The sequence below is a fragment of the Monodon monoceros genome, unplaced genomic scaffold (genome assembly GCF_005190385.1).
Source record: "Monodon monoceros isolate NGI ecotype Baffin Bay Population unplaced genomic scaffold, NGI_Narwhal_1 Super_Scaffold_12, whole genome shotgun sequence".
NCBI classification, from domain to species: Eukaryota; Metazoa; Chordata; class Mammalia; order Artiodactyla; family Monodontidae; genus Monodon; species Monodon monoceros.
The window spans coordinates 158,532,986-158,548,766 of record NW_021703768.1 but is presented as its reverse complement, the minus strand read 5'-3'; the positions used below and the strand labels follow the sequence as shown (position 1 = coordinate 158,548,766).

Sequence of the window (15,781 nt, the reverse complement as noted above, 5' to 3'; positions counted from 1 at the left end):
GTGGCGGCGGCGCGCTAAGCAGACCGCAGTACGGCTGGCGCTAGGACCCGCGGGGGCCTCCCAGGCCGCCGCGCCTCCCGCTCCCCACCTCCTCAATCCCAGCCTTCCCCCCCAAAATGAGGAAGCGGAGCAACTTGCTCCAAGTTGTGCAGCCGGGGCCGCCTCGGGGTGCGCAGCCGGCGCGCGGGGGCCCTCCTGGGGGCGGGCGCGGGGTGCGGCCCAGGGGCGACCCCTGAACAGGTGAGCGCGCCGGTGGGGATGGTGGGGAGAGACGGTGGGACAGTGGGGGGACCCCAAGGGCTCGCGGGTGGAGGTATGCCGGGCGAGCGCGGGAGGGGCCGGTGTGCGAGCGCGAGCGTGCGCGTCCGGGGCGCGCGTCCGGTACGCGGCTGGGGCGGGGGTGGTTAGATGCGACCAGGAGCGGGGTGGGGTGGGGTGGTATTTTTGTGGGTGCGGGTGTGCGCGTCTGCAAGCCCCTGGGTGTGTGTATCCGCGGGTCCACGTGGAGGGATGTGCGCGTGTCTCCGAGCTGCGTGTGCGCGGCCCTGCGTGTAGCTCTGCGTGCCCGAGTGGCCCAGCGTCTGGCGCCCAGGTGTTCAAGTGTGGGTTTGTGTGTGGTGGGGGGGGTGGGGCCGGTACACACGTTTCCGAATGTCCGAGAGTCTGTGCGTGTGTTCACACGTGTAGACGTGTGTGCACAACTGTCTCTAGGAGAACCTGCTTTTGCTTGCGTACTCGCGTGCCTGTGGGTACCTGTGTCCACCTGTGTGTTTCTGTGTGTACATGGATCAGTATGCGTGTGAGTACACGTAGGGCTGGGGATTTCTGGGGGCACATATTCGAAGAGCAGAGACTCACCCCTCCCAACCTGTCTCACTGCCCAGCCACCTGGTGGGGTCCATGGGGGAAGCAGGGGGCGGAAATGCCCCGGCCCCAGCAGCAGCGAGGGGCTTTGTTTGTCCGTCCTGGGTTGGCGTGGGGTGGGAGAGGGGAGAGGCTCAGCTGGCGGCCACAGGAGCCCAGCAGGGCTGCACTGCTCCGGCCCCCACCCCCTTCAGGGTCAGAGATTCTTAGGAATGACCTTGAATCATCCTCTATTTCCTTGTCCTGTCCCTGCCTACTTACCAGAAAAGAGGAAGAACCAGGCTCCATTAGGTGGCTCCAAGCTCCCCACGCACTGTGTGGGCTGCTGGGGCCTGAGTCAGCCCCTGGCCACTTGCTCTGTGCCTGCCTTGTGCCTCAGTTTCCCTTTGGGGATGATGGTGGGGTCAGGCTCCATGCTAAGGAACTCTTCCAGGGAAAGACCACCTCCTCAGAGGGGCTTGGGGAGCCCCTACAAGCCTGGGGAGGCCGGCTGGCTGTCACCTCCACCTGGCCTGAGCTGGAAGTGGTAGTCATGGCCCCTGGGGCCCCAGCCTCGCTTGAATCTGGGCTCTCCAGCTGGTCTCTGCCCCCTCCCCAGGGGAGCCCTCGCTTCCTCCACGCCTGGCACCCCTCACCCATCTCAGCCAGGATGCCAACGGTGAGTACCCCCAACTTGGGTGCCTGTGCCCTGGCCCTTCCTCTGCTCAGTCCACAGGAGCTCCACTCCATGGGGAGCGGGAGGTTTACTGTCTGACCCGTGGCCCCTTGGCGGTGTGTGCCAATCTTCCTCTATCACTTGCTCTTGCTCTTCTTTCACCCTTTCCTCCTGCCCTCCTGCTCTCCTGCCCTCCTGCCCTGGGCCCCCGCTCTGTGACTCTGATATGTCCGCTGCTCGCTCCCTCGACCTCTCTTCTCTCCTCTCTCCCTGTGTGCTGTTTGTGGTCTCTACCTCAATCCAGTCTTTCTCTCTCCTCTGGGCCTCTCTCTCCCCTCACCCCGCATCTCTCTCATGACCCCTTTCCCCCTCTCGGCACCCCCCCCCCCCTAGAGGCGCTGGGCCCCAGGCACCCAATGCATCACCAAGTGTGAGCACACGCGCCCCAAGCCCGGGGAGCTGGCCTTCCGCAAGGGTGACGTGGTCACCATCCTGGAGGCCTGCGAGGTGAGTGGGGAGGGGGCGTGTGCCTGGGGAGAGGGGACTCCGCCAGGAAACCATCCCACCGACCCCACCTGGCTCCCTTCCCGCAGAACAAGAGCTGGTACCGCGCCAAGCACCACGCCAGCGGGCAGGAGGGGCTGCTGGCGGCGGGCGCACTGCGGGAGCGCGAGGCCCTCTCTGCGGACCCCAAGCTCAGCCTCATGCCGTGAGTCGTGGGGAAGAGACCGGGACCGGGGCGGGGTCAGCGGGTCCCGGCCAGCCATGCCCAGCCCGCCTTCCCGCCGGCCGCAGGTGGTTCCACGGGAAGATCTCGGGCCAGGAGGCTGTGCAGCAGCTGCAGCCGCCCGAGGACGGGCTCTTCCTGGTGCGAGAGTCCGCGCGGCACCCGGGCGACTACGTGCTGTGCGTGAGCTTCGGCCGTGACGTCATCCACTACCGTGTGTTGCACCGCGACGGCCACCTCACCATTGACGAGGCGGTCTGCTTCTGCAACCTCATGGATATGGTGGAGGTGCGGCCGGCCACAGGCCCGGGACCCCAGAGCCCATGCCCCCCATTGCGGAGAGGGACGGATGCCAGGCTCCACCCTATCCCGACGGCTGGCTGGACATGGGACCTCAGAGGTGTCTGCTCCCCAATGGGGAGAAGGAGGGGCTGGTCTCCATGGTCTGAGTCCTCCAGGTCCCACCTCCAGAGACTGGGGTGACTCCTCTGGGAACACCTAGGAACCTCCAATTTGACACCAATGCCAAGACACTCCCCATCCTCCTGTTTCCTGCTAGTCTGCATCCTTTCCTGTTCCCATGGAAACCAGCCTAAAGAGTCCTGTGGGAATGAACCCCCTCTCCTCTTCCCCAGCTCCCACCCACCCCATCCAGAGGTCCCCCCAGGAAGGGGATGGGATGCAGGGGCTCCCTCGCCCACGGGGTGGGCTCATGGCTGCCTCTGCCCTGCCCCACCCTGCAGCATTACAGCAAGGACAAGGGGGCCATCTGCACGAAGCTGGTGAAACCCAAGAGAAAGCAGGGCACCAAGTCAGCGGAGGAGGAGCTGGCCAAGGGTAGGGGGCCCCGCCCTTCTGCTCAGTGTTAGCCTGGCCTGGGGAGGCAGGGCCCTGGGGCCTGGGCACAGGGCCAAGGCCACATCACCTGAGCAGGTCGCTGTGCCTGCCTCTGCAGGCAGAAGACCTGGGCTGCCCTTGGGCGGGGCGGGGCACAATATTGATCTGGTTCTCACACCTGCTGCTTCCCCCCACCCCGACCCCTGCCTCTGTTCCCATCATCCCTGAGCCAGAAACCCTGGGCAGATCCTCGACGTCCCCCACCCTCCCACACCCCCTCCATGGCCAAGTTCTAACACCTGTTAAACCTGGCCCCTCCCCAGGACTTCCAGAGGTTAGGACTCTGCGCTTCCACTGCAGGGGGTGGCAAGGGTTCACTCCCTGGTCGGGGAACTAAGATCCCACAGCCACCTGGCGCCGCCAAAAAATAAAAAATAAAATCCGGCCCCTCCCTGCCTGGCTGCCCCTGCCCTAGCCCAGCCTCAGACAGTCCAGTCAGACCACCTCTTCCCTGAGGGAGTGTCCTCCTTCCTCCCAAACCCTGTGGCCTCAGAGGCAGCTGTCTACTGTGAAAATCACCCATATCACTCCCCTGCCTAAAGGAGGGAGTTCAGGCAGCTCCACTGCCTTCCAGAACCCTCCCCTGTGGCCGAGCTATCTTTCCTGCTTCATCTACAAAGCCCTTCCTCTATTCCACAAGCCCCTAGGGTTGTGTGACTCCTCGTTTCCTCTCATGCCTCTGTACTGTTGTGTCTTCTATTCCCCTCACCTGAAATGCTTTTCCAGCCCTTGAGGAGTGAAATCCTCCATGCTCAGAGCCCATGTGCCCTACCGTGGCCACCCCTTTTGAACCTGGTGATCGTGGCTGTCTCCTTGGAAGTGTCTTGGGGATGGCACCTGGGTGGAGGCTGGTGTCACCGTGCCTGATTGTACTCAGGGGCTCGTGATTTGGAGAGGGGCTTTGGGGAGGTAGAGGAGGAGACCTACAGAACCTGCTGGGGGCGGGGGGGAAGAACACAGTGGTGCTTGAGAGAAAGATCAGGGAAGCTGGAACACAGATGATGACTTAGAGCGCTGGAAGATTCTGGAAGGTTCCAGAACCTTTACCAGAAGGTTCTGGAAGCTTTACCAATCTCTGTTGTATTTTTTGGCCCGTGTGTGTGTCCCTGGGTGGTCAGGGATAAAGGATCGTAAAGGAAGAGCCTACAGGGTCCTTGGAAGGACACAGTCTCCAGATGGAACAGAGAAGGGCTCTGTTGCTTTTGGCCGCCCGATAACTGGTACCAGGAGTGCGGAGCCTCAGACACGCCCTTGGGCCACTGTGGGGATGCATGCCACACGGCCTGGTCTCCCGCCAGGTGGAGCTGCCGTGGGAGGGGCTGGCACCTGGCAGCCCTCTGACCGGGTCTCCCCCCGACAGCCGGCTGGTTACTGAACCTGCAGCATTTGACGTTGGGAGCGCAGATCGGAGAAGGAGAGTTTGGAGGTGAGCGGGGTGCCTGGCAGGGGCTGAAGGAGGGTGGGGGGGGGTCCCAGAGATGAATTCACATCCACATTTGATAACTACTTGCTGTGCGGCTGAGAACCCAAGGGCTCCTCTCTGTGAAAGGAGGTTCACGACAGCCAGTGCCAGGAGAAAGGTAGTTCAGGCAGGCGCCCAGCGGGTGTGAGCCCTTCACAACCCCGGGCTCTGGTGCACACTGGTCCCTCTGGTCCCTCTTTTGTTTTGTTGTTGTTGTTTTTCCCGGCCGCACTGCATGGCATGCAGGATCTTATTCCCCAACCGGGATGGAACCCCCGCCCCCTGCAGTGGAATGTTTATTCTTAACCACCAGATTGCCAGGGAAGTCCCTGTTCCCTCTCTTTTGATGCCGTTGCCTGAAGTTATTATCCTGGTAGGCCCCGGGGCCTAGATCAGGGCTCATAGACCTTCTCTGGAAAGGGCTGGAGTGTGTGTATTTTCCATCTGTCACATCTGCTCAGCTCTGTCCTTGTAGCAGGAAAGCAGCCACAGGCCGCAGGGAGATGAACAGGCATGGCCGTGTGCCAATAAAACTTTATTTATGGACACTGAAATTGAATTCTGTGCAATTTTCATGTCATAAAATATTCTTCTCTTGATCTTTTTTCAACCATTTAAAAATGTAAAATCCCATTCTGAGCTTGCGAGCCTTGCAGAAACCCACGTTGGGACTGGATTGGGCCCGAGGGCTGGAGTTTGCAGACTGGTTTAGATGATTCTCTTTGCTCAGGGATCTGGAGCTTGTAGGGGATCGGTTTCCAGGCCTGGGGACCCACTGCTGCATCGGCATCCTTGGGGGTCAGTGTGAGTGGGTATGTCCCTGTGTCTGTCCAGTCTCTGTGGGGTCCTGATCTCCTCCCCCACCGGCCCCCAGCCGTCCTGCAGGGTGAGTACCTGGGACAGAAGGTGGCCGTGAAGAACATCAAGTGTGACGTGACAGCCCAGGCCTTCCTGGACGAGACGGCGGTCATGACGTGAGTCCTGGTGAGGGGAGGGCATGCTGGGGTGGGGGTCCAAGCCACCTTCACCCCACACCCGCCTGCCCCCAGGAAGATGCAGCATAAGAACCTGGTGCGTCTGCTGGGTGTGATCCTGCACCAGGGCCTCTACATCGTCATGGAGCACGTGAGCAAGGTGGGGGCAGGGCCTGAGGGTCGGGCGGGGTGCGGCGGCCGAGCAGCCTCCAGCAGCCCTCACCCCACCCGTGTCTCCCACACAGGGTAACCTGGTGAATTTTCTACGAACGCGGGGCCGGGCCCTTGTGAACACCCCCCAGCTCCTGCAGTTTTCCCTGTGAGTAGGGCTCCCGGGGGCAGGGAGACCGAGGCACGGAGCAGGGAGGAGCCTGGCCTTGGGAGTCTGTGGTCCAGGCACCCGAGCCCCGTGCCCGCCACCCCTCCACTCCAGGCACGTGGCTGAGGGCATGGAATACCTGGAGAGCAAGAAGCTGGTGCACCGAGACCTGGCTGCCCGGAACATCCTCGTGTCCGAGGACCTGGTGGCCAAGGTCAGCGACTTTGGCCTGGCCAAAGCCGAGCGGAAGGGGCTGGACTCCAGCCGGCTTCCAGTCAAGTGGACGGCACCCGAGGCTCTCAAACACGGGGTGAGCCCCCCTTACCCCCCAGGGCCCTTGGAACCCTAGCTCCCCTGTGCGACCCTGGGCCTGTCTCTTGCCTCTCTGAACCTCCAAGGGACTGGCTCCGCCTCTCTGGTAAGCCCTTGGCCCATAATTGTTCCTTTTAGCCCCAGTCTGGGCCTTGGTCTCCTCATTTCTGAAACAGTCTTGGGCTCAGCAAGTGAGAGCAAGAATAACCTCGTTCTTGCACTGAGTCTGGGTTGGGGGGTGGGGCGGATTCAGAGGCAGGAGCCTATTGGGAGGAGACCTGGGACTAAAGGTCAACCCAGGGGGACTTCCTGGAGGAAGCAGGGGCTGGGGCAGAAGCCCTGAGGGGTCCCTCTCCCCCTGATCTCCTGCCCCACAGAAGTTCTCCAGCAAGTCGGACGTCTGGAGTTTCGGGGTGCTGCTGTGGGAGGTCTTCTCATACGGCCGGGCTCCGTACCCCAAGATGGTGAGCAGGGGCGGGGGGGCGGCACTGGGTCCCCCCCAGGTCTAGGGGTCGTGATCCTGACCCCCAGCCCGCACCGGCGTGCCCTCTGCCCATAGTCGCTGAAGGAGGTGTCAGAGGCCGTGGAGAAGGGGTACCGCATGGAGCCCCCCGAGGGCTGCCCGGGTCCCATCCACGCCCTCATGGGCAGCTGCTGGGAGGCTGAGCCCGCTCGCCGGCCGCCCTTCCGCAAACTGGCTGAGAAGCTGGCCCGGGAGCTGCGCAGCGTGGGCGCCTCGGCCCCCAACGGGGGGCAGGATGCAGACGGTCCCACCTTGCCCCGTAGCCAGGAGCCCTGACCCTGCCCGCGGGGCCTCAGGCCCCAGAGAACTGAGACAGTGGGGGGCACAGGGTGGGGACTCGGGCCAGGCCTGAGGAGCAGCAGGGCCAGCGAGCTGCCCGCCCGGCTCACATCACAGGGGCAGGCTGTGTCGGGGTTGGGGGGGTGCTCTGGGCAGCCCGTGGGCACCACGGCCCCAGGGAAGTGAAGATTTAGCGCCTGGATAAAGACTGGTTCCAAGGACTGGGTGTCTGAGTCTCTCTCTGCTACCACTCTGGGGACCCCATCACTTACTGGGGGTGATCTGCCTGCCCAGTTGTCTGCCCACTGAGGGGTTCACCAGGCTAGGACCTTGCAGCCCAGAGGGGCATATATTTCCCCTGGGATGGGGCCAGGAGACCCCCAGGCCAGGGATCACAGCCACCCGTAGAGCCACTTGCCATCACCCACGGGTCCGCCACCTCCTTTGGTGGCAAAGACCCCACCGTAGCCCTCAGGGTCCCAGGTGCAAAGGACAGTGGGAGAGTGCCAGCAGCTGCGGACATCCGAGTCCCCTGTCCTGGCATCCTCTTTTCCTCAGCCTTGCCCCTCGTCCCCTCCTGGGGTGCTCCAGTGTGGCTACATCCCCCACCTGTCATGACCTAACAGCCTCACCCGGTGACTCCAGGGAACACTCGCTGAAAAAAAGCCAGCCACACGGCCTGTCCCAAGGCCCTGCCCCTCCCGTCCACTCTCGAGCCGGGGCTGGGGCTCCGGGCTTGCACCCCCAGCTTCAAATCCTGACTCGACCCGTAGCTGTGTGGCCCGGGCTTGCCGTGAGCCACTGCGTCAAACTGAGGGCATGTCTGGGATGGGGGGTGTTAGTGCTAAACTCGGGGTGTCCTGGGCAAACTAGAGGGGTGGCCCTTCTCCATGTGCCCCCAAAGCCTCCTCTATGATCAGGCGTCTCTTCCGGGGGAGACATGAGGACCCTGAGGGCTCACACCAGTGAAGGACTGAGAGCACACAGCTAGTGCTCAGCTATTACCTGTGACTGTCAGCCACCCTCTCTCTGATGACGCTCCCAGACAGCCAGCCTCTAGGTTGCCTGGAGAGGGGGTTTCTGGCCAGCTCGGTGTGGGCCCCTCCCCAGGACCCCCTGAGCTGGTGAGGGGACACCAGACCACAGCACGGCCTCCCACCTTGACTGCCCCACCCCTGCCTGAGCGGAGCCTGAGAAATGTCTCAAGGTCACGCTGACCTCCTGCAGTTCCCCCCCTCCCCGCCCTGAGCCCTGCCCACCCTCTGGCCTCAGTTTCCCCACCAGCACCTGAAGGGGTTTAGCGATTCTTCCTGGGGGAGAAATGAAGGGTGGGAGGCTGGAGGGGCTGAGAGTGGCCTGGCCCCCGCCTAATCCAGATGGAAGGTGGCCCCGCACTGCCCTGGCCTGCCCCTAATCCGGTGCTCTAAGCTGACACAGCGTCTGGACCTTCAGCCGCATCCTGCTAAATCGCCAAAGCCTCCTGGGCCTAACACCCAAATCCCTCCTGCGCCTCTTAACCCACCCGGAGCCAATTAGCTAAATGGGGCCTGTGAACAGAGCAGCTCTTTAGCGTTTCCAAGTGATGAAGCGTTAGGGGAATTACCTGCCCCCACTCCACAGAGCCCCAGCCCACCGTACAGGCGGGGCAGCTGAGGCCTGGAGGGGCCCCAGGAGCCTGGGCTCAGGGCTTCTGGGGCCTCCCTGCCTGGCCAACCCCTTGGGTATCAAGCCCCCTGCCCACCGGGCCGTCCCTCCTCGTCCAAGGCTGCTCGCCCCTGCCCCCGACTTCTCCAGGGCCTGCAACCCTTTGCTGCATGTGAGTGTCTGAGCGTGTGCACTCATGCCGTGTGTGAGTGCCTGTCTCCATCTCTTTCTCTTTCTCCGTGTGTGCCTTTCCCCTACAAAGCCAACATTCCCTACATTCCCTTATCTATACAAAGCCAGCAGAGATGAGATAAGGACTTATCTCTGCTTCCTCTGCACTCACTCCCTAGTCCATCCACGGGCCTGGGTCTCCCGCCTCGCTCCGCCGCTGGGTCAAACTCCCTCTGTCCTCCTCCTGGGTCTCATCCTGCCCCTCTCAACCCCAGTGCCCCTCCTCACTGTTTTCAGGGCACACACCCCCACCCCCGCCTGAGCCCCCAGGCTCCTTGGACTGGGGAGGGGGTTGGCAAACCAGTCTCAGGGGCTTCCCAAGATCCTGCTCTGGCTCTCAGGCCACCGCCTGAGAGACAGTCCCATCATCCACCTGTCCCAAAAACAGGGTCCGGGTATACCGGTCCTCTTCCCTCCTCCTCAGACTTTCTCCCCCGAGATTTCTCTCCTGCCTCTCCCCCAGCCTTGCTCTAACCAGGCCTCTAGCATCCTCCTGGCCTCCCACCTTGCACACAATAGCTACTCATCCAAAATGCCATCTGTGCCCCTCCCATGCCCCACAACCTCCCATGGCTCCCCAGTACCCACCCCTTCACAGCCAGTCTTGTCCAGAATTTACAGCCTTGTACTCCATCTCCCACTCTGATCACTTTCATTGAAAGAGCAACCTTCCCTCCCCTGCTTGAGTTTTCTCACCAGGCTTCTGACCACCTGACATGCTATATTTTACTTATATAGTCACAGATTATCTGTCTGTCTATCTCCTCCACTAGGATGCCAGTTCCAAGATTTGTGTGTTTTGTTCACTGCTGTGAACAGTACCTGGTATACAGTAAGCTCAATAAGTGTTTACTGAGTGACTGAAAAGTGAACTTCTATTCATACCTCAAAACCCAGCTAAAATGCCCCATACTCCTTTGCCCTGCACAGCGGCCAGGGGGCCAACTGGAATTGCCTTCACCTCTGGGGACCTCAGCTTCCTCAACCCCCGTTGACATCTGTGAGTCTGAGAGGTTCTTTTTCTCACACCAGATGATAAAAAAAAAAAAAGCCGTAACAGTGGACATTCATTAAGCACTCGCTGTATGCCAGTCACTGTGCGACGCTCTTTCCTTTCATCAGCTCATTGAGTCCCTGTGAGAGCCCCATGGGGTAAGTCCTGTTGTCGCTGTCTTACAGCTAGGGAAACTGAGGCCCAGAGAGGGGGAGGCTCTTGTTTATATCCTACAGCGAGGGGTGGCAGACCCAGGCTAATGGTGTCCCTCCAACCCCTGGAACCCAGCCCTCCCTCTGTGGCTCAGAGCAACCAGCACCTGGGCGGGAGGGGCCCCCTCAATTAATCACCTCGCTAATCCTCCTTCCACCCAACCCCAGCCCCCTCGAGTCTGGCTGGGCCAGGCCAGCAGCAGACGGAGCTGGGCCGGCAGGGGCTGTCAGAGGGCCCGCTGGGAGCTGGGAGCACTGGGCAGGTGGGCACAGGTGGGCCTGGGTGGGAGCTGGGGGCAAAGAGAGCCCCCTAGGGCAGAAGACTGGGGGGTAAGGAAGTGTTCCTTAAGGCAGTGTCCCAGCTTCTGCCTTCCTGGGGGTCCTAGACACAGAGACAGAGAGATAAAGGGAGACACAGGCAGTCAGGGAGAGCTCCAGAGGGAAAGAGAAATAGAGGCAGCGGGGGGCGGGGGGGGGCGGACAGAGACACAGAGAAAAATGATCAGAGAGAAGGAAGTGGAGACAGAGTCAGGTGATCCGACATGGACAGAGAGGCTGGGGAGGCAGAAGGGATGCAGGACCCAGTGGAGGGAGAAGCCCCTCCATATCTTACCCCAGACCCAGCAGGGGCCGGGGGCTCCCCCGCCCTCCCCAACCTCAGTCCCTACCGTGTCTCATCCGCGCCGTCTGTCCTGCCGCCGCCCCGCCAGGTGAGGGCGAGGAGCAGCCATGTTCCTGAGCCCGGGCGAGGGGCCCGCTGAGGGTGGGCGGCCAGGGCCTGGCGAAGAGGCCCCCAAGAAGAAGCACCGGAGGAACCGCACGACCTTCACCACGTACCAGCTGCACCAGCTGGAGCGGGCGTTCGAGACCTCCCACTACCCGGACGTTTACAGCCGCGAGGAGCTGGCCGCCAAGGTGCACCTGCCCGAGGTGCGCGTGCAGGTGAGGGGACCCCCTAACAACCCGAGGAGGGAGCCAGTGCCAGGTATGAACCCTCCCAGTGCATGGGAAGGCTTCCTGGAGGAGGGGACGTGGGACTGGGGCCTTGATGTTTGAATAAGAATTTGCCATCTAGAAAGGAGAAAGGGCATTTTTCTAGCCCTCCAGAGCAATGTGTGCAAAGGGGTGAAATAGGAGGCATTTCCACAGAGCTGGGTGTTGAGGCAGGTGGAAGCGGAGGCAGAGAAGGAGCTTGGGAAGGGCCTCAAATGCCGAGCTCAGTGGCTGGAACTTCATGCCAAGGGCCAAGAGAGACCAGGAGGGAGGCCAGGGAGCCTGAGGGGCCCTGGACAAAGGGAAAGGCAAGGAGAGCCTGGATTCAGAAGACTTTGGGGCTGATTTGATGGGGGCCAAGAGGCAGAGATCCTGCTCTCAAAACAGCCATCTCCTTGGGGTAGGTAACACCATATGTTGGCACTGCAACAGGTGGGGGTCAGGTTAGACAGCAGGCAGAACCTGGAGAGGCTGGGAGGCCCAGAGCAGGAAAGAGTGGCCTCGCCTCACCCCACCAGCCCTGACCCAGGAGCACCTCTCTTGCTGCTTCCAGGTGTGGTTCCAGAACCGCCGGGCTAAGTGGCGCCGCCAGGAGCGTCTGGAGTCAGGCTCCGGGGCCGTGGCAGCCCCGAGGCTCCCCGAGGCCCCAGCACTGCCCTTTGCCCGCCCCCCCGCCATGCCACTGCCCCTGGAGCCCTGGCTGGGTCCTGGGCCCCCAGCCGTGCCGGGACTCCCGCGCCTCCTGGGCCCGGGTCCGGGGCTGCAGGGGTCCTTCGGGCCCCACACCTTTGGTCCAGGCTTCACGGACGGTTTCACCCTGGAGGAGGCGTCCTTGCGGCTGCTGGCCAAGGAGCACGTGCAGGCTCTGGACAGGGCCTGGCCATCGGCCTGAACCTGGTGCCTGCCCAGCCCTCCCTCCTCAGCCTGTCTGTGGCCACCCATGCCGGGTCCCCCACCCCACCCCCACCTCCTTACCCTGCCTTGCAGGGTAACTGGCACCCGGTTTCAAGAAGGAGGTGGCCAGAGGATCCCCGGCCAGGGGGATGGGTCCCTGGCCTGGTCTCAAGGGAGTCTGTGCCCTCGTGGGGCCTCAGTCTCCCCATCTGTCAAGTGGGCGTGGGTGGGCTGGATTCTGAGGTTCTTAGACTGCAATCAGGAGCCACTGGGGTGTGAACTCTGAGTTGATGAGTCTAAATCCCTCCGTCTGCTGCCCTCTCTCTAAGAAATAACAAGTAACTGCAGTAGCAACTCATGTTCAACCCACCCCCTTTCACTGTGTGCTCCCCATGTGCCCATTGCTTCACCCCACGAGGTGGGCGTGGCCACCAGCCTCATCTTTCAGGGGAGGAAACTGAGGCCCAGAGAGGGGAAGCCAGTTTCTTGAGGCCACACAGCCAGTAGGGGGCGGAGCTCTTTTTAAACTCATTGCCTGACTCCATCACCCCAGGCCCCATGCCGCACCCAGGCTGGGCGCTAACAGGGGACTCTCTGCTGAGGCTGGGCGAATACTGTCTGTCCCTGCTCCTCCCAGTTACCACGGTGTGGCTTATGTCCCCACTGGCCACAGCCCCCATCGTGTCTCCCAGCCCACTGTGTGGGTGGGTGGGGGGGTCGGGGCCCTGGTGACAAGGCCAGCATTTGTTCTGTCCAACCCATGTCTCCCACGTGGCAGTCCTCACCTCCCTTCAGCCAGGGGATACAGGGCAGGACCCGCCCAAGACTGTCCGGGTCTGGACTGGGTTGAGAACCGGCTCCTGACCCTCACCCAGGTCTCTCTTGAAGAGTCTCAGAACAACCACCACGTCTGGAAGGGGTTCCGTGTGTGTATATATATAGTAACAGCTTTACTGAGGTAAGATTTCCATAAAGTTAATTACACGTGCTTAAAGCATACCACTTGGTAAGCCTTGACGTCTGTGTACACTCCTGGAAGCCTCGCCACGGTCACGTGATGTGCACACCCCTTCAGCTGCTGCGTGCCTCCCCAGTCCTCTCCCACCCCGCCCGCCCCTCCCCACACGACCATTCGTCTGCTTCTGTCACTGGACATTCACTTGAGTTTCCTAAGGATTTATAGAAAGGAAACCACACAGGATGCCATCTTTACTAGGTTTTGTCTGGTTTCTTATGCCGAGGACAATTATTTTGAGAGGCGTCCAGGCGGACCCCCTTTTCTTGGTGAGCCCTATTCCGTAGTAGGGGATACACGTCTGTTTATTCACTCCTCTGGTTTGCTCTGGGGTGGGTTCCAGCTTGGGACGATTATGAATTAAACTGCTGTGGACATTTGTGTACATGACCTACACCTTCATCTTCCTTGGGGAAATCCCTGTGTATGGATTTTAGCCGTTCTCAGGTGTGACACGGCATCTCGCTGTGGGTTTACTTTGCTTTTCCCTTTTGACACGTGGTGCTGAGCATCTTTCCATGCGCTCGTTTGCCATCTGTGCATCTTTGGTGAAATGTCCGAATCTCTTATCCATTTCTATATACTAACAGTAAGCACTTGGAAAAGGAAATATTTACGTGTTTAAGATACCATTTAAAATAGTATCAAAACCATCAAACACCTCGGAATAAGTTGGACAAAAGACGTACAGCTGCTTGACACTGAAACTCAAAATATTGTTGAGGGAAACAAAAGAAAACGTGAGTGAATGAAGGGATATGATATACCCATGGAGTTGGAAGGTTCGCAAGATGTCAGATCTTCCCCAAATGGAGCTACAGAGTCAAGGCAATCCCAATTAAAATCCCAACAGACCTTTTTTTTTTTTTTTGTAGAAACTGACTAAATGATTCTAAAATTTATATTAAAATACAAAGAACCTAGAATAGCCAAGGCAATCTAGAAGAAGAACGATACATTTGGAGGACTTACACTATTAGATATTGAGACTTTTAGAAAGCCGCAGTAATTAAGGGAGTGGGTTTTGGCCCAAGGATGGACAGGCAAGTTGACTGATGGAACCAAAGAAACAGACCCACATGTGAACGGTTGCTTGATTCACACCAAAGGCATCCCTGCACATTGGAGAAGGATTACCTCTCCAGCAAAGGGACCTGTATATGGAAAATACTGAACCTTGATCCCTGCCCCACACCATACACAAACGTTAAATAGATCATCAATCTAAGTGTGAAAGGCAGAACACTAAAGCTTTTAGAAAAAAACTGTAGGGGAATGTCTTCAAGACCTTGGCACTTGGCAAATATAAATGGGAAGTAAGGAATATTATACAACAGCAGAAAGACTGGACTTTGTAAAAGTTAAGAACTTATGTACATCAAAATATACCATTAAGAGAGAGCATAGGCAAACCACAGAGGGGGAGAAGATATTTGAAACATTGACCAGCAAAGGACCCATAGCCTTGACAATTAGAAAAAGGACAGACACACCAATAAGAAAAAGACAACCATTTTTTGGTTTAATGGGCAAAAGACACTTCGGTAAAGACTCAATCCAAAAAGTCACAACCTTATGAAATGGTATTCAATGTCAATTGTCATTAGAGAAATGCAAATTAAAACCACAACAGAATATGCCCTATATGCCCATCAGAAGGTCTAAAATTAGACAGTATTTTGTGCTAATGGAACAATTTACACTTCACAAAACTTCGGCCGCATCCACCCAAGATGTTGTTCTCTTTGTACAACACAAGACTACACGACAAGGACAGACAAGGACCATATACAGAGCTGGGCTGCCAACAGGGAGGAATCTCACCAACGTTGCTAAGTGAATGAAACCAGAACAAAAAGAGGACTTACCGTAAGCTTAGACGTCTGTGAAATTCAAGAACAGGCAAAGACCTCACCTATAGGCTCTTCACAAAGCTAAACATAGAATTCCCATATGAACTAGCAACTCCACATCCAAATATACACTCCAAAGAACCGAAAGTATTTTCCCCCTCAAACAACAAGAAATCTCGAGATGGGCAATTCAGGGCTGCGGGTGCTGGTGCCCCTGTTCTTGGTGGCATTTGTCCTCACGGTTGCAAGGTGGCTTCTGCTCATTCAGCTATTGCAGCTGTATTCCAGAGAGGGGGAAGATGGAAAGACAGAGGCAAAATACACGTGCCAGCTTTGTCTTTTTTTTCTTTTTTTTTAATGTGGAAAACAATTGCTTTCCCAGAAGCACCACCCGTGGGGAATCTGCTAACTCAGCGTTGGCCCCTCAGCTGTGGGGTGTGTCCATGAGGGTGATTAAGTGACAGGGTTGTCCCCAGTATCCACAAGACATAGGGAAGCCTGTTTGCAGTGGGAAGCAGGGTTAGCTCAAGACAAGGAAGGGGAGGGGTTGAGGGATGAGTAACCTCAGCTGTCACCTTCCTGGGCTTCAGTTTCCTCAACTGTCAAATGCGGCTGCAGAAGCTGTCTGGCCCCAGCAGGAAAGTGAAGAGGAAAGTGCTTGGAAATACCCCAGGGAACATTTGCACCTGCTTTCCTTTGCACATGCGTGTTCATGATCCCCTCCCTCCCTTTCTTCATGCCCCCACTCAGATGTCAAATCCTCAGATAGATCTTCCCAGACATCCCTGGCTACAGGTGCAGCTCTTCTCTCTGTAGGTCCCGTATTCTCCTTTCTATCCCTCCACACACGTATCACCCCTGAACTTATGACATATTCACTCATGCATTTACCTGTATCCTGTGAACCTCCAGCCCCACCTGCCTCACCTCATA

At 58.8% G+C, this 15,781-nt stretch overlaps 2 protein-coding genes across 2 annotated transcripts; both read left to right on the top strand.

Moving 5' to 3' along the window:
- Nucleotides 1-1,076: 1,076 nt before the first annotated feature.
- MATK (megakaryocyte-associated tyrosine kinase) lies at nucleotides 1,077-7,235 on the top strand. Its single transcript, XM_029215572.1, is given in 13 exon segments — nucleotides 1,077-1,094; nucleotides 1,097-1,522; nucleotides 1,913-2,026; nucleotides 2,113-2,228; nucleotides 2,315-2,534; nucleotides 2,990-3,083; nucleotides 4,504-4,569; nucleotides 5,480-5,579; nucleotides 5,655-5,739; nucleotides 5,825-5,898; nucleotides 6,013-6,208; nucleotides 6,588-6,674; nucleotides 6,770-7,235. Coding segments are annotated over 13 exon segments (1,836 nt in total). The 3' UTR covers nucleotides 7,010-7,235.
- A 3,563-nt stretch (nucleotides 7,236-10,798) lies between these two features.
- Nucleotides 10,799-12,150, top strand: RAX2 (retina and anterior neural fold homeobox 2). Its single transcript, XM_029219199.1, has 2 exons — nucleotides 10,799-11,035; nucleotides 11,640-12,150. Exons 1-2 carry the CDS (start codon nucleotides 10,823-10,825, stop codon nucleotides 11,976-11,978), a joined length of 552 nt encoding a protein of 183 aa, XP_029075032.1. The 5' UTR covers nucleotides 10,799-10,822; the 3' UTR covers nucleotides 11,979-12,150.
- Nucleotides 12,151-15,781: the final 3,631 nt, after the last annotated feature.